Here is a 21,244-nt window from a genome sequence, read left to right as displayed (position 1 = left end):
GTCCCCTCCTGTACAACAGACAACAGGCTTTGGTGGAGGCTTAATGATTCCACAAAAGACCAGGACACTGTTTTCTATTTGTATTCTATGGATTTTAGAATGTAGCTGTTGAATCTGATTACAAATTCTATGCAATTTTGTTTGTATCATTCTTGGTTAGTCTTACTTTGACCTTTTCCTAGAAATAAATTGATTTTATTTATAGTATTTTACTTATTTATAGAACGCTGTAATTGTACACAGCGCATTGTGGAACAGTCAAAACACGCTGATGCTGGTGACCAACTATCCAATATAGAGAAGCAGGAGTTACAAAATGAGGTGCCATTGTCTTGTGGCAGTAGAGGTGAGGTGGGTCTCGTGAAGGGCAGATCTTTTAAATAGAAATTTGAAGGACAGGGAGTACTTGACACATGGAAAACTCAGTCTTGGCGCAAAATTTTCTTAATGCTGAATGAACCAAAGCAGAAAAGGTGAATTTCATCCCTGGTGTAAGTGCCTTGATTTGGAGTTTTAGCAGAATACTCAATTCAAAGGCTGTCACCAGAAAGTGGTGCAAAACAGATACATCCAAGTCAGCTTTAAGCAAGATGGATGAAACACCAGCGGCAAGGAGCTCATCTTCGTCTTTGGGGTCTACACGAGGGCTGGGAAGCTGACTCTCTAACACTCTTTACTCCTACCCAGACACTGAGCTTACCAAAGGAGGGCTCAGGAAACATGCTGCTGCCCATCTAATGATCGACGTTGTAAACGAGCCCGGCGAGGGCCAGCCCTCTCCATTCCTGGGGCGGTTACACCGCACAGGAGATGCAGAGGTGACCTTTGCAGCAATTTCAGAGGAACCGGTTCCCAGCTCCTGGTTCTCCCAGCTCCACCGCACAGGTCAGGCCCAGGGGCGACACAAGATGAGGGACCGCCCAGGCTGGCTTGCCAGACCCTTCGACACGCTCTTGTAAATCAAGTGTAACCTTTTGCATCATTTATGAGAGAATATGTGTGGAGACATCTCTCCTGCACAGCTAAAGACAGAGCAGACAAAACCCAAGTGGAGTCTGGGAGCAAGTGTGTCATAAACATTCAGAGCAATATCCAATTTTGAGGTCGATTGTGGGGTTCAAGGGAAGACTCTGCTTCTTCAATGCCATATTTCATTCGCTTTAAAAGCTCAGTGTAGAGATGCACAGGGTATATATGTTTAAGGAAGGAGAGAGTCTTACAGGATGACTTCAGAGGAAGAGATGATGAATTTGGAGGACCATATCAGGCCAGAAGATCATGCCTCTCCACGTGCTACTAGCAAAGAGAAGTTCCAGCTATCATGAAAGAAACTTTCCAATTTTTAATGTATATCAGAATATTATTTCTTTTTTCTTCTTTTAACATATACAGCATTATTGCAAGTAATAGAATTTCTCCCCTCAAAGTGTTATTCATGCAGTTCTATTTCTACTGTGAAAATAAGAAGTACAGAAGGAAAAGCAAGAAAAGAAAACTGTGCAGGTTCTCTGTAGTTCCCAGATACTTTTCAAAATTATTCTATAAAAGTTACCTGTACTTCACAATGGAATTACTTCATTTGAGATTTATGGAGCCAAGTTCTTTGCCAGCATGTGCTGAAATCCATGGAGTTTTGCCAACAAAGAATATGCCCCTTGAATCATCTGGAATTTATTGCATCTGACACACTGCTTCCAGGGAGAGGAAGAGATTTCTCTAACCTAATGATCGAGTATCTTTAAGACAGTCATCTGAGGCCTTCACATTTTTGCTGTCCTTGACTTCAGACAAACTGATGGAGCTGCCACAACGATAGTTTTGCACGGCTGAGAAAAGCAATCAGAGTACGCAGGGAAATCTGAGAAAGTGTTCCAAGTCTGAGCTCTAACTCACAGTGAGAACCTCTGACATTCTCTTAATGATACCAGAAAAACCCACCTAATTTGTCTAGAACAATAAAAATCACTCAAGTTCTCTGTTTTCCTTGGAAAACACTACTTGATGCCTGCAGTGGGTATATCACTGAAACTAGTGAGATCCAGTTTTATTTTAGAAGGCTATCAGAAAATGCAAATTCCACCTTGTTTCTATTTGACCACTGCCACAACAGCCACCCATCCAGTGCAGCTCAGATGCTGGGAAGAAGCCCTCCAGGCTTCAGCCCATGTTGCCTGTCTGTACCGACGTATTAACCAGTTACTGCAATGACGGTGACAGTCTGAATGAAAATGTGTGGAAGCTGAGGGGCTGGATGCCTTATCACACCCAACCAAGGCCTCGGTAAAACCAAAATCCTGAACTTTCTAGTACATTTCTTACACATAAGGTTAAGCTCGTGAAAATTTTCTTCTCCTCCTCTGACATTATTTTCAGAGCATATTGATATTGTTGAATAGATTCTGCTCTCATTTTATTCATGTGTCTCTAAATTCTCACTGGTTTATAACACTTTCATGCACAAAAGCTTTTTTTAAGGGAATTGCTTACAACAATGTGGTTGTTATCTCTAATCTATCTGCCACTCATACCAAAAGTGAAGCCACACAAACCTATTTCTTTCCCCTTCGGTGAGCTACTCCTTCCCTCAATAAGAGCTGCAAGTTTGTTTCTCAGTGTAAGGGGTTAAAAAAGATGACACAAATAGCTTTTCTGTCTGTGGAGATATCTTCTTGAGGCTGTAACGTAAGCAACACTGTGCAGTAAACTACCACTAACATTAATATAGATTAAGGATCTTAATGTACAAAGTAAGCGGAGACAAACAGCAATTTTGCTTTTGCTGCAGTTTCCTGTGAGGAGAGATTTTCAAGTTTGAAGAACCCTGGGCTTATTTTTAACAGTCTTAATAATGAAGTCTGTACTTTTTGAGCTGAAATCGTATCTATTGACTACGGGCTTTACAAAGTAACAAATGACTAATTTAGCACGTTGCCTCTGCCATCCGCTCGCTCACGGAGGCACACAGCGTGCTCATTGTACTGATACTGCAAAACTAAGGGGTTACACACGAGTAAGAGAGTTCTGAAACCATCACGGTATTAGAGATCATTTTCTTTATTACGGAACATTTGGGCCAATTTTAAATCATTTCACAAATGGTACAAACCTCACTCAAGACCTACTATTTTTATAAGCATTTTAATAAAAAGGATTTTTTTTTTGTCTCCACAGAGAGGACCGTAATTACTATTCCGCCATCTAATATGGATGTAACGGTTGGAGAAAGCATAGTCCTTCCATGCCAGGTGTCTCATGACCCCTCTGTTGATGTGGTGTTCACATGGTCATTCAATGGCAATAGAATTGATTTTAATAGAGGAATACATCACTTTGAAAGAATTGGGAGAGTAAGTTTCTTGAACTCCTTAGTGCTTAATGAAACTATTTGCCATAGTCTTTAGACAACACAAATATTTATCATAATTCTTCCTTGGCTATTTCTATGCATGGCAAATCACTGTTTCTTTACAAGGGCTGCAGCCGTTTATTTTTCTTTCTTAAATTTCATAAAGGCGCTTGAGTTATTTGTGAAGCCGTAATAAAAATGTCCACATGAAAGAAACTGATGATAGCTATGAATATTTTAATTTAAAAGCTGAATTTTTTATTAATATTGAGCAATTTATAAAAATGTCCAGTATGGAAAGCATGTTGTGAGTGATTAGTTTACTTTCTTTGTATCTCCAGGAATCTGCTGGGGATTTGATGATAAGAAATATTCAGCTACATCATTCTGGGAAATACGTGTGCATGGTACAAACAACTTTAGACAGTCAGTCTGCAACAGTAGATATAATTGTAAGAGGTATGTCTGTTAAACGTAGACACATATACCTTCTGGAGGAATTAGAAATTCTTAACATCAGCTGTTGTTTAAATGATTCCTAGGATATCAATTCAACATTTCAATAGTGAAATGCTATATATCTTGTACCCTGGGCCCCCAAATGGGATTGAGAGTCTGGCCAGCATGATCCTAATGCGCAGCTAACCCAGGGAGATCTGTGCAATTCTGCCACGGTCTCTTTGGAAGGCAAACTCTTCTGGGCACACAGGTCAACAGGGCAGGGCATAGGGAAGTCCTCCACTTCCAGCAGACTGCCGTCAGTCTGGGCATATCTGGGTTGCTGTGCAGGCTGGAAAAAAATGAGAGGCCTGGTTCCTTTCCACTAATTTCAGAAAATATGAAAAATTATTTTCAATATTCAACTAACTAACCTTTTTATGGCAAGCAGCAAGAGAACTGCTGTGATGGGAGCAGAACCTCTAAACCCTAGTGGAAATCAGAAAAGTGTATAGTGCACCATCTTGCATTCTTTCTAAACCTCAGTTTTGATTCAATTCAGTAGGAATTCTGAAAACATTGGATGGTTCAACAAAAGACACGTCGGGTAACTGTCAGACAAAAAAAAAAAATCATTCCCTTGTTTATCGTTTTCATATTAGTAACATAAAGACATTCATTTTCCTGACTCAAACCCCCTCATTAATTAGAAAAACGCAATACAGGCATGAAGCCATCATTTAGAGATTGTGCCACTTGTATGAAACTGCAGCGTCATGAATAATTCCACTGACTTGAGAAAGTAAGAGTTGCCCAACCCATTCCAGCAACCAATCTTCTCTTCCTAATGCCTTCATCTTAAAATGCTAATCATATTAGGCCCCCCAGGTCCACCAGAAGATGTTAAAGTTGAACATATTTCTAGCACTACTGCTGTGTTATCCTGGAAGTCTGGAATAGATAATAATAGTCCAGTCCAGATCTACAGTGTTCAGACGAGGACTCCTTTCTCGGTTGGATGGCAGGCGGTTTCAACAGGTGAGCAATTTGAAAGTTGCCTTCTGATTTTACATATAACATTAAATTGCACACACCATTAATTATTCCAAAAATACACCATCATTGACATGTTTACTTTGCTTTTAGTTCCTGAAGTGGTTAATGGTAGGACTCACAAGGCAACAGTGGTTGACTTAAGCCCTTGGGTTGAGTACGAGTTTCGTGTGGTCGCCAGCAACAGTGTTGGAATTGGGGAGCCGAGCCGACCGTCAGCTCTACTGAAAACTAAAGCAGCAGGTAAGTCCCTAAGTTTCTGTCCGTTTTTCCCACACAGACTTGTTGCCAGCTCCCAGCTCTGAGAACTTCACTGCAGCAGAGCCACTCACTCCTACAGGGTTACTTACGTACCTGCCTGGCATTTTAGCCTGTGGCTGCCATGGCTTCATGACAGCAGAACTGCACTGCCCGTGCAAGCGGTGCTCGGACATGATTGAGGCACCGCACGCTTTGCTCTCCGGTTTGGAGACCACCTGGGCTGGCCACAAAGGCTGGAGCTGGCCCACGCTTCCTCCCTTTGCTGTGGCCCGAAATACACCTAGTCCACACGCCTGAGCACAACCTTTCATTGAAGCGATTGGGGAGTGATGTTTGTTTTCTTCCAGTTATAACCGCGTTTATACCCCGCTCAGGGACTTGCATAGGAAATGCTACAGCCAGCTCTGTGGCACATCCTACCACAAGCATGTCCTGCCTTTGCTGCGGAGGGTGTTTGATATCTGAGCATCAGTAGGGGCAGGATATTGGCTTTAACTGGAGGAAATAAATTACAGCATCCGAAGCCCAGTGAAACTAATAGCTTCCACTGACTCGAGGGCAGGATCCTTACTATCTGTCTGTCTAACCTTTACACATTTATCCTCTGGGACTTTGAACCTCATAAGAAGAAGACTCATTCTTGGATGACCGACACTGTCAGTCCTTTGACCTACTCAGTTTGGCACAATTTATTTGAAGCCCAAACCTTTCGGGTATTTTACGTTTCTCCCAGCCCCCTGCTTATCAACTCTCTCCTGCCTATAAAATCAGTATTTATAGGACAGAAAGCAGTAAAATGAAAGCAGCTTTTACAGTCCACTTTCACTTCTCTGTTTATCTCATTTGCCAAGCTCTGAAGTTTGGCAAGCTGCATTTCAAGACAGAACTCAAAATACAGTACTGTACATCATACAGCAGAAAACGCATATATCCTTAGAAAGGAGGATCCATTTGTCTCTCAGAATACCTACAGTATTTGTCTCAAGGCAGAATGACTTCAAAATATATTAAATCGGTTGATTTAAATCTAGTAAGTTCTGCTTCCTATTGCTGAAGCAAAAAGTTATACTGAGTATTGATGCCAGAAAAATCTATTCGGTCATTAGATCACCAATTCTGATAGATTTCGTCAGCTTTCCAGGTGCAGAGAGACATCAAACGAGTCCTATCAGCAGTCAGGACCGCCTGGCCAGGGCGGTAGTAAAGCAGATTGCAGGCTGCTCCCAAGCAAAGGGAAGAGCCCGACAGCCTCCAGCCTGGGAAGATGCGCTGACCCTGCCTGGGGGCTGCATGCCCGAGCGGTACATGACCCTCGCCTCCAGCAGAACCACAGGAAGGGTTCACATGCAAGGAGTAATGAGCAAGGTGAAAAGAGAAGGCTAAAGAAAAGCTGGAGCCAGAGAGAGGCCAGATTTTCTAAATTTCCCAGCAGAGTATCACAGATATATCTTCTCCGTTACATGATTGATCATGAAGTCAAAGTTAGTCTTGAGAAGGTCTTTCTTGCTGTTGCCACTGTGGGGCTTTATAAAGTGTGATATTCAAAACCACCTCTCCAGCCAGTAAAAGCTTTCACCTTTTAAAGCAATTTTTTAATTAGAGGGATTCACAAGAAACAATGGAATTAATATTATTGGTCCTGGCAATAGCACAAGGAACGTTATTTCCTTACAGAGTAGCACTGTCTGAAGCTTAACAAAAGGAATAGAAAGACTCACTTCAGGTTTTAGTTGCTTAACCCCTTCACCGCTGTAAATCATTCTGTCTCGAAACACTGCTGCGCAGTGGGAGATGTAACAGCTTATCTTTTTCTTTTTTTTTTTTTAATCAGAATAGAAAACTGAAAGCACTGTGACAGTGTGGACAGCAAAAGGTTGGCCATGAAAGGGTGAATTTGAACTTCGCTGCCGTAATGGCCATTTTGCCAGCTGAAATCTGAGCATTAGTAGATTTGTGGATGCAAATGAGCCACTGTTCATTTCATTAAAATGGAGCTGAGAATTAATTGAGCCTCTGTTGGTGCACTCAGCTGTAAATTTTCATCTGTTTCTCAACTATGACCCAGTTGAGGCTCTGCTGAGCAGTAGTACAAATTTTTTCCCCATGCAAATGTAGTAAGTACTGAACACATTTAACACACGAGCTAATTGAGCATCAACTGGTTCATGAAACAGTGAAATACCAGGCTGGAAAGTCTGTTTTGTCATTTTTTCCTTTAATGCTGTTCTTTTCAGTCTTATGATTATTTACCCCTGATGTGCACAAAGACATTGATTGTGAATGACGAAATTGAATACCTATGCTAAACTCCCCAAAAAAGCCTAGTCCGTTCGCACTTGCACTCACTCTTCTGACTGCTCAACAGAATTATCACAAAATTTCTACATTTCTAGAGAGGATGAAATCAGATAAAGCTTTATATGCAGACTGGAATCTAGAAGTGATAGTGGGCTCACAGGAATTTCTGTGGACCTAAAGGGCTACGGCCTTTATTGCCTCTACTAGAGCTGGGCTAACGCTGGGTCTAAGACATGGGGAAGGGCAGGCGGATGTGGCAAAACTTGCCAAAATCTCTGAAAAACCATCCGAGATGTAACTGTGCTGCCCATGTCCAGCCCTGTCTCGACTCATCCTATTTTCAGACAATGAATCATAGAATCATAGAGCGGTTTGGGTTGCAAGAGACCTTAAAGATCATCTAGTCCAAGCCCCCTGCCATGGGCAGGGACAGTGAAGAGAACGACAAAACAATCTTGAAATTTCCAAAAATAGTACCCAGGGTTTGGAGATGGCAAACAGGACAAACGCCTTCTTCTAGGGGTTTTCTGCCTCAGTCTCCAGCAGCAGAAAAGGAGCATGATACCATCCTTGCAAGTAGGTCTACAGTGAACTACACAATAACAGCAAGGCTGATCTGTCTAAATTCCATCCGTTACATCACAAACCAGTTCCCCAAAACTGACAATATTTAGAGGCCAATGAGGCAGGCAAGTTCATGGAAGTATAGAGTAAGAGGCAAGAAATGCTGACATTCTCCTTGCTTTTCCACCAAGAACCATTTGAGTAATGAGAAGCCCCTTCAGCCTGGAACATCAGCATGTTGCTTGACCTCCCCCTTGTACCTATAGCACCACACACCTGTAGCAATGCTGGGGAAATCAAGCTCTAATCAATGAACTTTTGGACACTTCTAGTGTTGGGAGAAGGAGAAAATCAAATTAAGACTTTTGAATTTCCTAAGAAAAGCATGCAGCCAATTAAAAAAATTAATATATTGCTCCAACAACATGTTTACTGAACAAATGCATAATTAGTAAATCAGTACTGTTGCAGCTACAGTCTGAATGGAAAATCATTTTGCCAATTAGTTGATGAGGCATAATAATGTCAGATACTTGATGCTACTAGCTTCTTTAATTAATTTTTTGAACCAGGGTACTCATGTATCAAATACATCTGTGGCTTCAGCCTTATAAACTTGAAAACGTGTAAACATCATTTCAGTTCATTTAAAATGTACCGTCATATAATGCAGTCCCTGTCCTACGTGTCGAAAGGCAGAGTAGCTGCCCACGAGCGATTCTAACCAGCCAGCCGACAAGACCCCCGGCAGTAGCGGTGGGTCGTTGCAAGCATCAACATCTTTTCTTCTCCAGCTCCTGTCGTGGCACCGACAAACATCAGCGGAGGAGGAGGGAGCCGTTCTGAGCTGGTCATCACATGGGAGGTAATCGTTAGCTCAATTAACCTAAGCTGTCTAATAGGGAAGAGTCCACGGGTGAAATCACAGCCCTGCTGAAATCCAAAGGCATTTGGTCATTGGCTTTGGCTGAGCCTGGATTTCATCCTGCACCGGCAGAGAAAACAGCCTGTAAGATATACAGCAAGTTTTCTGTGTTACAGCGAACAATTTATAAAAATAAACAGTTTAAGAGGCATGTTATAAAGATGTTTAGAAGTCTGTATAACCCTCTTATCTCCATTGTACAGGAGGTGCTTAACACACTAATCTGCTTGGCCATTTTCTGCATTAACATTTTTCATACTTTTGTTTACAAGTTTTTCATTCTGGAACACTGTGCTGACAAGACATATCCTATTATGCGTTAAAGGAGATGAGCCCTTTAATTCTCCAGCACTCCAGCGAGAGGAGAGAATATACATTTTCAGCACAGTTAATACCACAGTGCAAGTTGCAATGGGTGAGCGCAGGTCATTCCACAGAGCGGAAAGAAAGTGTTGTGGGAAGGAGCCCTCCTCCTCCTCCTCCAGCCACCCAGCAGCCTCCCCGCGGAAGGCAGGCAGCGTCCTGCAAAGCCTGTGTGGTGACGGGGCCGGTGCTTGGCTGGGGCTCCAGCCCCCATGGAAAAAAACTCCCCAAAACACAGCTCCCAGCTTCTGGGTTTCTCATTGCTGCTGAAAAACACGTATGAAGTTGATGTGACCCACCTAATTAAATCTTTCTTCTGGCTTTGAGGACATCTGACTGAAGTAGGAGCTACCCCATGCCACCAGCATGGGGCCGGGCAGCCTTGCCACGTACCCTACTATCAGGTGTGACTGTCTCAGAGGCTGCACAAGATGACTTCTGTGTAGCTCCTAATTTGGGACTGGGCTTCTAAAAAGACGCTGCTCCCTTTGTAAGTTCTGGAAAACATTTCTTCATGAAAAAAAAAAAAAAAAAGACAAGATTTCTAGTTCAGCTTAAGCAAGGAAAGCAGTCTAATCTCTCCCTTGACTTCATGTTTTTTCCAAAGAAAGAACCAAGCTCCGGTATACAGTTTGAAGGAAAGGAAAAGTAATTAAACTAAACTAAAAGTGATGTTATTCAACAGCTGAGTGAGTTACCTGTGTTCTCTTGTACACTAAAAAGCTGTGCCATTTAACCAGCCTTTTGGGGGAGGAAGGGAGGTGGTAAGAAAAAAAATGAGGTCAAAAGAAAAAAAAAAAGCACTAGATAAATAATATTGCCAATGCCTTCCCCTCTCCATGCGCCAAACAGAGTGAAACTTCACTTTTACTGAAGTAAGTTTTCATCCACATGCATCTTCCGCTCTTTTTTTTTTTTCATTTTCTCCTCTACTGATCTACTCTTTGGGAGCAGAACACGAAAACTGAAAACAACCTGAGAGATCTCAATCAAATTATTCTGTTGGACTCCATAGCATGTCCTGAAAAATAGTCAGAAGAAATACTAATTATGCCAAGCTAACAACACTGAACACAACTCTCCAGCTTTCTGTGATGAACTCACTAAACATCTTGATCTTGATTAAATCTCAGGTCACAGTATCCTCAAAGACAAATTAAATACTCTAGAAAATAACTTGAACTCTTTTAAATCCCCAGTGCACCATCACCCCTCACACTTAACTCTCTCAGGACTGGAAAAGGGATAGAAGAGGGAATATTGGGGAATTAGTGTTTGTAAAACACTTAGGGAAAGACACATTTGTTATATATGCCAGGCCAGGTTTATTATTAGAATTAGAAGGAATTTATGAAGAAAAGAATAAAATAAGCGCCCTGAAATCTCCTGATGTACTTCCCGATTTTTTTTTCCTCCCATCTTCTTGCACTGTTAGTGCTCCCAGGAGCTTCTCTGCAGCAGAGGAGATTTGAGCCGGGAGCGATCACAGGGGCGGCAGTTCTGCCCCTATGTATTTCTCTCTCTTTTTGCACCATTTTCCACATCTGCTTTTCCATGCACCTCACTTTCATGTAAGCATCTAAAAGAAATGATGTTTTGCTGAGAAACGCTTCCTTCCTCCGTGTACTACTGAACTTTTCTTGTTTCATAAATGTTTTCTCGCTTGGAGAAGCCAACGTAGAAGTGTTTCTACCCCATGAAAACAAAAAAGTTCACGCTGGATTCAATGCTGATGTAATTACCTGTTCAGCTTGACATGAGATTTTGTTAATAGAAACATTGATTTTACCATGTTGACTTGCAGTAACTTTCCTGTTCTAAGCAAACTGAAATATGTTCATGCACTTGAGACTTTCAGTTGTGCTAAAAAAAACCCCCGTACGCTCTGTATTCATATGCAGGCAATTAGACAGCTGACACACGCTTCTGAGTATACATTTGCTCCTTTCCCAACTCTCCTTTTTCTTTACAAATAATTTATTTTAAATTAGCATTTCGATGCCCCTTGGGGAAAAAAAAAATCATCTACAACCTGTACTGAATGAAATGCTTTTAATTTTGAAAACTTCATGCCTGAAAGAGAATAACTTTAATGGAGCTGATCAGACCTTTTGTTTCTAAATTGATTGCCTCAATAGATTTATTATTTTGATTTTTATTTCAATATTACATTGACTGATGGAGCAAACATTATTATCTTCTCTAAGGCACAGTCAACTAAATCAATACCACTAAAATATACTCAAAGAACGAAGATTCAATTAAAACAGTGTATACTTGCAAACGCTTATTGACTGACTGCCTTGTCACTACAGCCAGTTCCAGAAGAACTACAAAACGGGGAAGGTTTTGGCTACATCGTTATGTTCCGTCCTCTTGGCTCAACAACCTGGACAAAAGCAGTGGTGGCTTCAGTGGAAGCAAGTAAATACGTTTATAGGAACGAAAGCATTACACCTCTCTCTCCTTTCGAAGTGAAAGTTGGTGTCTATAACAACGAAGGCGAAGGGACCCTGAGCTCCATATCCATTGTCTACTCCGGAGAAGACGGTAACGCATGTTATTCTTATTAGTAACGGTTGTGTAGCATCAATAGGTCCCAGATATGAGCAGACAGACCTCCACAGGGATATTAAGGAGTCTGCTCAAAGCTGCTCATTGAAGATTGACAAGAGACACGAGACAGAAGATGGGAAACTGAAGTAAAAAAAAAAAAAAACAGGGCAGATTTTCAGAATCGCTTTCAGTAGACAGCATGTTTCAACTTATTTGTCCCCAAGGAGCTCCTGCTGAGTGGGCTGGGAAAATCAAGAGACATTCAAAAGTGTAGCTCTCAGGAGGGTCTAGCTTTTCAGACCACTCAGTGCAGCTGATCTCTGAAAATGTGTCCCAGGTTATGGGTAATGACTAATTTTGAAAGCAGGTTTTGTTGACGTTCCACAACAAATGGGCAGTAAAGCTCGTGATCCACACCAGGTTTCCCGAGCCTCTGTCTGCTGCTTCCCCCCAGAATCTCTTCCTTTTTTTCCTTGAATCTCCCCCAGTTCCTGACACAACACCCTTTCGATAACACAAATGTTCCACCCGCTGTGTTTTCTCCCATCACCCAGAGCCGCAGATAGCACCAGCGGGGGCTTCAGCACTGAGCATTTCGGCAGCGGAGGTGGAGGTCTCCTGGCAGCCCATCGCGTGGAACAGGCACTCGGGCAGGGTGCTGGGCTATGAGGTGAGACAGCTGGTGCTGGTGCCTGACACCTTACAGATGTCCCTTTCCTGACCACATTTGTATTCTGGTTCCTCCTCCCTTCCTTCCAAGTCAACAGGCAACGAAGCTCTTCGCTGACTCTCATTAGCAACATTTCACCGGAGATAATCACAAGCGTTTACAGACCAGGACTGCAGGTCTGTCCCAGACTTTTTGTAAATTAAAACTTCAAGACTAATCATTCGTGATGGCTACTATAACAAGACTCACAAAGCTGATCCACCCTCCTCTTACCCAGCTGTAACGCTATCTGAGCATGACGGGTACTTGATAGTTTGGGGGCACGCACATGACCCCATAGCATTGCTTACAGAAGAAACCAGGATAACTGCGCTTCATGGCTAACCAAAGCTTGCGCTGCAGGGTATTTGAAAGGCTTTTGGCTTCTCACTCCTCATAGAATCGCAGGATCATAGAATCATTGGGGTTGGAAAAGACCTTTAAGATCACCAGGTCCAGCCATAAACCTAATACTGCCGAGTCCACCACTAAACCACGTCCCTAAGTGCCACATCTACGCCTCTTTTAAATATCTCCAGGGATGGTGACTCAACCACTTCCCTGGGCAGCCTGTTCCAGTGCTTGGCAACCCTTTCAGTGAGGAGATTTTCCCTGCTATCCCATCTAAACGCCTCCTGGCACAACTGGAGGCTCTCTGTAGCGAGCACCCGCTCATTCACTAATGACTGACAGGGGTTTTGCCCTGGGCACTGGGGTCTTGCTGGTGTCACGGCACCAGGTCCAGGGCCAGCTCCAGGGCCAGGCGCTTCAGGGTCTGAGCAGGGGGAGCTGCGAGCACCCACGGGTGCTGCCAGAGCCCGGTGGCACTCAGGCAGCTGCACTGCTTCTGGCTCCGCTCTCATCTCCAGCAGCCGGCGGGAGCAGAAACCCAGCGTCAGCTGCGCCTGACACCCGCAGGACAGACCAGTGGTGCCCCCAGCAGAAAGGGGGGGCCAGTAGAAATTTGTATTCGTAACTGGGGTACTTCGAAGTAACCTCAGATAGGATTCCTGGGCTTTTCACTCGCACAGTGAAATTTTTATTTTGATTAAAGCAAGTCAGAAACACTTTAAATTCTGTCTTATCACTACAAATACATAAATGAAGATAACAGGAGTCATGCACAGTACATAAACCTTCCTAAATCAATTACTCACTGAAAAAAAAACAGGTCTAAATACCTGTCACCGAATCAAAACTAGAGGCAGGATACAAAATAATTAAAAAACCCTCTTAGATGACTGAGATAAATGTTTCTTTGCATCTTTTAAAGTTTTCTTCAAATCTGCTCAAACCATAAAACCAAAAAAGCTTTTAAAATTTCTCACCTTTTCAAAGGTTTCCTTTTGGACAACTATGAAGTTAAGGATTTAATTTACTTCCTTAATTGGTGTTCAGTCTCCGAAATTTTATTTCTTCTCTATAAATATTCATGCTTGGGTTTATTTCCTGCTAGTTTTGAGTACAAAAAATCTTGTATTCCTTGAAATCTTCATTGTCAGCATGCCTGCTTTCTAGCCAAATCTGTAATTGATGAAAACCAGCGAATTGCCTACTCTTTGTTCTCGCTTTTCAGGTTCTATATTGGACTGATGATCCCAAGGAAAGCACAGCTGGTAAAGTCAGAGTCAAGGGGAACGTTACAGCCAAAAATATCACAGGACTAAAAGCTAACACAGTGTATTTTGCAACAGTTCGAGCTTACAACACTGCAGGGACGGGGCCCTCTAGCACCCCGGTAAATGTCACCACTAAAAAATCACGTGAGTATTCAAATTCGTACCACAAATGTTGCCAACTCTCAAGTGTGATAGTGACATTTCAGCTTACCGTGACCCAACTCTGCTAAATGTTGCAGTATCAAAGAAAACTGGATCCCAAATTTCTTCATTAAATTAAGCAACAAAATCTGTGAATAAGCAACTTCTCTACCTCTTCCCCGACAATATTTTTGTTGTCACCATCAAGTTTACTCAGACTCTGGTATTTAAGACATCGATATAATATTTAGCTTCAGGTCTGTCTCAATGGAAGCCAAAATTCTCATCAACTTAAACCAGGTTATTTCCTTTACCCTATTTGTATGCTAAAGTAATTCTGTACACCTACAAAATCAGATAACACCAGTGTTTGTGTTCCTACAGCGTAGTAGCCGTTGGGAAGGATTTCCCTTTGCATTGCAACAGCATGTTACTTGCTTTCCGGAGATTTCAAAGGAGATGCAGACTCAATAAAGGACGGATGTTGCACGGGTCAAACAATAGATTTGGGAGTGGGAATATGGGTTTGGTTTTTAAAGAAAACTGTTGAACGCTCCAAATACAGTGCTTTTTTGAGACCTCTAAACTGTGCGCTACAGAGGGTGGCATATGGGATACACTCACACAAATACTACTTAGTCCTTCGGTTTTTAAATTTTCTGCAATTGTAGAAGCAAAACCGCGTGTTGTTCCGTTTGTGAGAAGCAACTTCATGAAACCACTGCTTTCATGGGGCCGTCCTCCAGGGTAACAAGGAAGCACTGAGCACCGTCCTGCAGGACTGAACCTGTGAAGTAAATGTTCACTAAGAGCAAAATAGTCATAAAGCAGGAAATCCTGGTAATTTGCTACGTACCAGAGTGCTGAAAATTCATTACTGTTTAAGCATTTGGGATTTTTTACACTTTCCTTGGGTTATGTTTTCCCAGCAAACAACTGTTCAGCCCTTTTGCCCAAAAAGGGAAATCTTTCTCCTGCCTTTCACCAATTTGCCTCTTGTCTATGTGCTATTCCCTGCTATTACTCAAAGTGCAAGACAGGAACCAGCTTGTAAAATGAGTTAATGATAAAAGTCACCATTTAATGTAAATAACATAAACCAAAACAAAGCCAGAGAAGGTATTTCTTAAGGCCTCAAACAGGATTTTTCTCACAGGCAATTTCTTAATGGAAAATAGACTCATCTCTGGAAATGAATCTCCATATTTGCATGGGCATATGTATGAAAGACAAGTTAAAGATGTGGCAGTCAAGTGACAAGACGTAGAAGGAATGAATTTGCTTTTGTTTTACATTGACTTCATCTTCTGTCAAGTTCAGGATTGTGCTAATGGTTCATTTAAAAATTAAAGTCAAAATAACCCTGTTAATATTTAAAAACATATATTAAAATTTTAAGCTCTAGTCTCTGAAAGATGCAAGCACTTTCAATATGAGCAGAGATAATATGTCAAGAGAATATAAACAATGTGCATCTACAGCTTGAAGGTAATAGCTCTGCCTTCCTACTCATCGTCCAGCATTCCTACAGTGTTCTGGGCATGCCATTATTGTAGAGACTAAGCAAAACTAAAATGGTCCTTCTGCCACATAGGTGCAATTCTGATTGAAACATACTCATCTAAGATCAATTTAAGGTCGAAGTTGATATCCTGGTTTAGGTTTAAACTACTTAGGAAAGCGGAAATGATGTCCTCCTTCCAGGAACATAGTGCTCCATTAGGAGCTGCTGTGAAGCTCAGCTCTTCTGCTTCTTTACTTACATGTTATGGATTTCAGAAATTTCTTTGCTTTTTCTTCACAAATACATCAACAGATATAGATATTAGAAATACTTCGCAAGGATAAACCTCAATTCAGCACAGCAACAAAGCCAAGTGTCCCCTAAGACATGAGAGTAATGTCATTAACTTAATAAACTTAGGCAAATACTTGGGCCTTCTATTATTCCTGACAACGCTGATTGCAAGAAATTAAGTTGAGGAATTTATCTGCTCATCTTAGATCTGAAGAACTGTTTGCAGTGTTTTTGTTTGCAGATATTAATATGGATTTGGGGAAGTGCTACATTCCCACCTATTCCAGTCCCTGGCTGCGGAGCAAAACCAGATAATTTTGTTTTGCAGATCATCCTGTAGTGGTTTTTTAGCCCAAAGACTATGAATTAAGATGATTTTAAGTGCTATGCTAAAAAGCTTTGAATAAGGCAGTATTCACCCGTTTTTGCGTGCTTCTAAGACTTTTCAGAGTACACAGTCAATGAAGTATTTGACATCCTTTCTCTCGTGAATTTTTTGTTACCAAGTTTCTTATATAAAATATTTGCTGAAAGCAACAAAGAGATTTCAAACCATTCACGTAAATTTGCAGTTTTATGTATGTGAATGTATATAAATGCCTTCAAAAAGAAAATGAACCTTTTTCCAACACTGCCAGTATGGCTCATAGAAGGACATCTGATTATATTCACCTAGGTGGTCCACTAACACCTCCTTTCCCTGCCAGTGGGATGGATTGAACTTCTCCTCAGTCACGAGGCAGACAGATAAGAAACAACAGGCACCATCACTATCTATCTCCACAGGAAATGAAAGAAACAGTGGAGTATTTCCAAATCAACAGTACCTTCCAAGTTACATAGATTAATCATCAATATACAGGAACTGCAGGGAGAAAAGAAGGATCCTGGAACTTAAGCATTTCAAAGTCAGGTCTGGGATATTTACAACATGTTTCTCCAATTCTCCCCTTTTTCTCAATTCTGTTCAAGTCTTTATTTCCTCTAACACCCCCAATGCCATCCTCCCAGGCAGGGTCCGGGAGGACACACCATGGAGAAGGAGATAATGTGTTGTTCTAAATCTGAGATACAGTTCAAAGGCCCAGTTTCAACTTCACATGTTCACACAGGATTCGATTTCAGTCACTTGTAGGCAAATTTTCAAAGTCCCGGCACTCAGGCATAAAAATCCTTTGAAAAGCTACTCTCAGCCTATTGTGCTGAGAATTTATAAAATCCTACAATATTTCATGATGGATCACATGGAGACTTTAATGTGTAGCTCTTTGTAACCTGTCCTCATGGCTGATTAAAATCTTGTCTTTTGTATTTTGCTCTTTGTTTTAGCTTTTTCTGAAATCCATACAGCGAAATGTTCTCTAGCACATTAAAATACAGATAGGAACAACACAGTACTTAAACAAAATCCATCAAATATAACTTGAACTGTCAGACACTGTCAGGCTTTTCCTAATTTTGAAAATGAACTCTCACAGTAAGTGGTTTTGTGCTATGAATAGATCTTTATTCTGACTAATACAAGAGCAATGATGGACTGGAAAAATATTTTTTACTCTTTTAGATTTGAATCACCCATGCATTTGCTACTTCCATGTCAGCAGCTCATTCAATTACACTATGCAAATTAATATTCAGTTGTATCTTGTGATTATCATCATCTGTTTTTTTAAAGCACCAAGCCAACCCCCGGCAAACATCGCCTGGAAGCTGACAAATTCCAAAATCTGCTTGAACTGGGAACATGTAAAAACAATGGAGAATGAATCAGAGGTGCTAGGCTACAAAGTAAGTCATTTCTTTATCTCATTAATCAGACACGTTGTTTATAACAGAGGTACAAACAGGGACTTGTTGAAAGGTGACTGTTTATTACCTGGAAAACAACGTTTCTGGAGTTATTGGGTGGTTGGCTGACACTTATACAAACGGCAGAACGTCTGTGTTTGTTCAGAGTAGGACCTCTTTACCCTGACACAGGGATGTTCTGTCCCCAGCGCTGGATCTCTCTTACCCCCTTTCCCTTTTAATCTTACTCATCTAAGACTCTTGCATCCACATCTTTTTGGAGAAGGAGTTTCACACACACGCGAGAAGTAGAGAACGGTCTCTCAAGCATTAAAGGCAGGCATAAAACACATCCAAAAGTTCTCGCTCTCTGGCAATTCATAAGCGTACCTTTGAAAAGAGGTAGGGAGATACTCATGTGAAGATCAATGTGAATAAAGTAAAAAGCACTCCCATAAATCTATTTTTAAAGGAAAGAAAACTTTATTTTAAAGTTTGTTTGCAGTGGCTTTGACCCCAAAAGACTTACAGAGAGACTTTTTTACTCCTGAAGGACCGTAAAAAATGGAGGTGGAGAGTGCTTCCATGAGGAAATGTCCTCAGGATGAAGATCCTCATGTTGATAGGCATTTTAGTGTCTACAGAGTTATTTATGTCTAGGGAGGAAAAGGACACAAACCTCCCCACCTTGCAATCTTTCTTGAGATCATATTCTTTTACACCCCAGTGAGCGTGTTGGAGTAGCTCCACACACTGGCAAAAAAGTTAAAACTAGACTATTAAGCTTTTTTTTTCCTTTGTGTCTAACCTACCTGCTTCTAGGCTACACTCATTACATTGTGATGTGGAAAGGGTGCTTTAAGTACTTGCTGGGTATTTATTGCATGATCCCTGTTTCTCCTTCTGCTTCGCTCTTCAGTTGCTCTTCTTATCATAAATATGTCAAAAGATTGTCAAGAGAAAGGAGTCAAGCACTCTCACTGACGTGCTAGCAAGGAAGGAAGGCTTCTTGGAGGAAAAAAAAAGCTGTTCATAGTCTGCAGGGTCCCTGCCTAGACTCCCCAAGCTGCTCTGCACCTTCGCCCAGTGATTCATTAGCAAAACGACCCGAGTGCAAGCAGGCGCTGGATGAGTCACGGTTAGTTGTAGAAATATGCTTCCCAAGTGGAAACCCAGATGCTATTATCCAAATTTCTGTCCTTTCCTGAAGTCTTTAAAAACATACTGCTATGCAACGTCCCAAGTTTTCAGCGGCAGGCAGTAATTTTACGCAGAGGTCAACGTGAATGTTTCTATTTGACTATAAATGCTCACCACGACCAGGCAAAGTTTAAAAAAAACCTCAAACCTAAAGGTGCAGTCCCTCAAGTTTCAGATGAGTTCTGGATATAAAAGGTGTTACAGATTGAAGTCTTGTTTAAAGGTGTGTCTAGCTTCCTTGTTTATAGAAGAGCACAAGTGCATTGGATAAGGATTTCATAACTACTTTCAAGGTGAGCCTCAGATCTAGCAGACAAAGGCTCTCCCAAAAGTTGCAGTAAATGCCCGCTGTGGTCTCCATCACAAAATCCTGCAGAATATGTTTCTAAATGTTGAATTAAGTTTAATGCGGGATGCCGATAGGGCTCTGAAAAGTTTGGGGCATGACTAAAGATATTCTCAGCCAAAAAAAAAAAAAAAAAATCCATGAAAACTTAAAAAAATGTGAGTAACTCTTGTTTTCTGATCCCTTTTTACTTAGATTTTGTATAGACAAAACAGACATAGCAAAACACATATCCTGGAGACAAACAACACTTCAGCTGAACTTCTGGTACCATTTGAAGAAGATTATCTCATAGAAATAAGAACAGTCAGTGATGGTGGGGATGGCAGCAGCAGTGAGGAAATTAGGATTCCAAAAATATCAAGTACGTGAGATTTTTTTTTTTCCCTCTGAACGTTCTTGAGTAATAAAAAATCTGTGTGCCTCTAAGAACTACAATAGATTAACAGACTTTCCATTACCTTAGGTGGCCTCTCTCCTGTTGCTTTGTGATGCTGGGTACATGCAGATTAGTCTCTGGTACTCTCAGATTCATTAGCAGAGAAAGTATTTTGCACAACACCCAGGTGTGACCTTATTTTTAGTGTAGGTCTCCATCTGCCCTGGCTTGTAATGTTCAGGGAAGGACAGAGAACTAGGCTTTCCTGCTAAAGTCAAAGCTGCAGCTCTCACACATAACGCGGCTCTTAAGCTGCTCTGGAGCTGCTGCTGCTGAGATGGGGAACCTCAGTCCTGCTCCGCGGCTGGGGTGGGGTGGCCCAGGGTCCAGCCTCTGCTCTCGGATGTTATTATTCCTGCAAACCGGGGCACAAACGAACCAAAAGCCTCCTAAAAGCGGTTGTTCACAGGGAGGGTGGGAAGTTGATTCAAAACAATACCCCATGGAATTGCTGCCGCAACTTCAAAAATAAATAAATACAAATAACTTTGGGGGATAATGTTTCATTTGGAAGACAGAACAAAGATTACCGTTGTGCTAGAACGCACAGAAAAACTTGGGGTTTTGACACAAATTTACTTCTGTCAGAAAATTACATGTGCTTTTATTTTTACAGGTTTAAGCTCTGGAGCAATAACATTGTCCCAAAGCGTAAAGCATATATTGCCATCTGGGATCCTGCTATTGAGTTCTGTTCTTACACACCCTTTTCCTTGATGATTAAAGCAAGGCTCAGCCATGGACTTTTAAAAATAAACCATGTGTAGATTTTACCTTAATACTTCGCCATGACCAACATTCCTGATAAAACAGTGGGGATGGGGGAGGGAGATAGAAGTGGTCTATTATTAAGAAAACATTAAGTATCAATATTACATTAATTTTTAAAAATAAGCTTTGAAATTAATGGATAAATGTATATGCATTAATTAAATGGAGCGGTGCCAAACATAACTTGAGATTGTAAGGAGAGTGGTCTCGAATTTTTTATAAGCAGCAGCTCTTTTTGAAACTCCAGTGTAATGGTATGTCAAACATGAAAGACCTGTGGCAAGCTGTTATAACCGAGAGAAGAAGAGACTTGCAATTGCTTGTGATGTGGATAGTATTTATCTCACTTTCTTCAATGTAACCTGTAAAAAACCCCCCACTTTCAATTAAATAAAAGCTATTTGTTTACTTTTTGCACTTGTTTATATTACAAGGGATGAAATGTACTGTGCTAGTTTCTTCAGAAAAGGGAAACTTAAATAAAAGGAGTCGTATGTACCAACCCAAAGCCCACTGAATTCAACAGAAAGACTTTCAATGGCATCAGCGAGCCTTGAACCAGATCTGAACAAGACAGTACCTTTTATGAGACACCTTACATATTCTCCAATGCATTTTAAAGGGCTTTT

At 41.3% G+C, this 21,244-nt stretch overlaps 1 protein-coding gene across 1 annotated transcript in view; it reads left to right on the top strand.

Moving 5' to 3' along the window:
- Window positions 1-20,561, top strand: part of CNTN6 (contactin 6) — an 89,864-nt gene extending 69,303 nt beyond the window's left edge. Inside the window, exons 11-21 of the mRNA XM_009953956.2 lie at window positions 3,172-3,347; window positions 3,688-3,805; window positions 4,664-4,822; window positions 4,931-5,080; window positions 8,755-8,825; window positions 11,564-11,798; window positions 12,359-12,474; window positions 14,090-14,276; window positions 17,747-17,859; window positions 19,601-19,769; window positions 20,461-20,561. Of these exons, the coding sequence (XP_009952258.2) occupies window positions 3,172-3,347; window positions 3,688-3,805; window positions 4,664-4,822; window positions 4,931-5,080; window positions 8,755-8,825; window positions 11,564-11,798; window positions 12,359-12,474; window positions 14,090-14,276; window positions 17,747-17,859; window positions 19,601-19,769; window positions 20,461-20,561 (1,595 nt within the window). The remainder of the gene's footprint in view (window positions 1-3,171; window positions 3,348-3,687; window positions 3,806-4,663; window positions 4,823-4,930; window positions 5,081-8,754; window positions 8,826-11,563; window positions 11,799-12,358; window positions 12,475-14,089; window positions 14,277-17,746; window positions 17,860-19,600; window positions 19,770-20,460) is intronic.
- Window positions 20,562-21,244: the final 683 nt, after the last annotated feature.

This window comes from Leptosomus discolor, chromosome 9 (assembly GCF_034619465.1).
Source record: "Leptosomus discolor isolate bLepDis1 chromosome 9, bLepDis1.hap2, whole genome shotgun sequence".
In the NCBI taxonomy this organism is placed as follows: Eukaryota; Metazoa; Chordata; class Aves; order Leptosomiformes; family Leptosomidae; genus Leptosomus; species Leptosomus discolor.
Note: the sequence above shows the minus strand (reverse complement) of the source record. Positions and strands in the feature narration are given on the sequence as shown.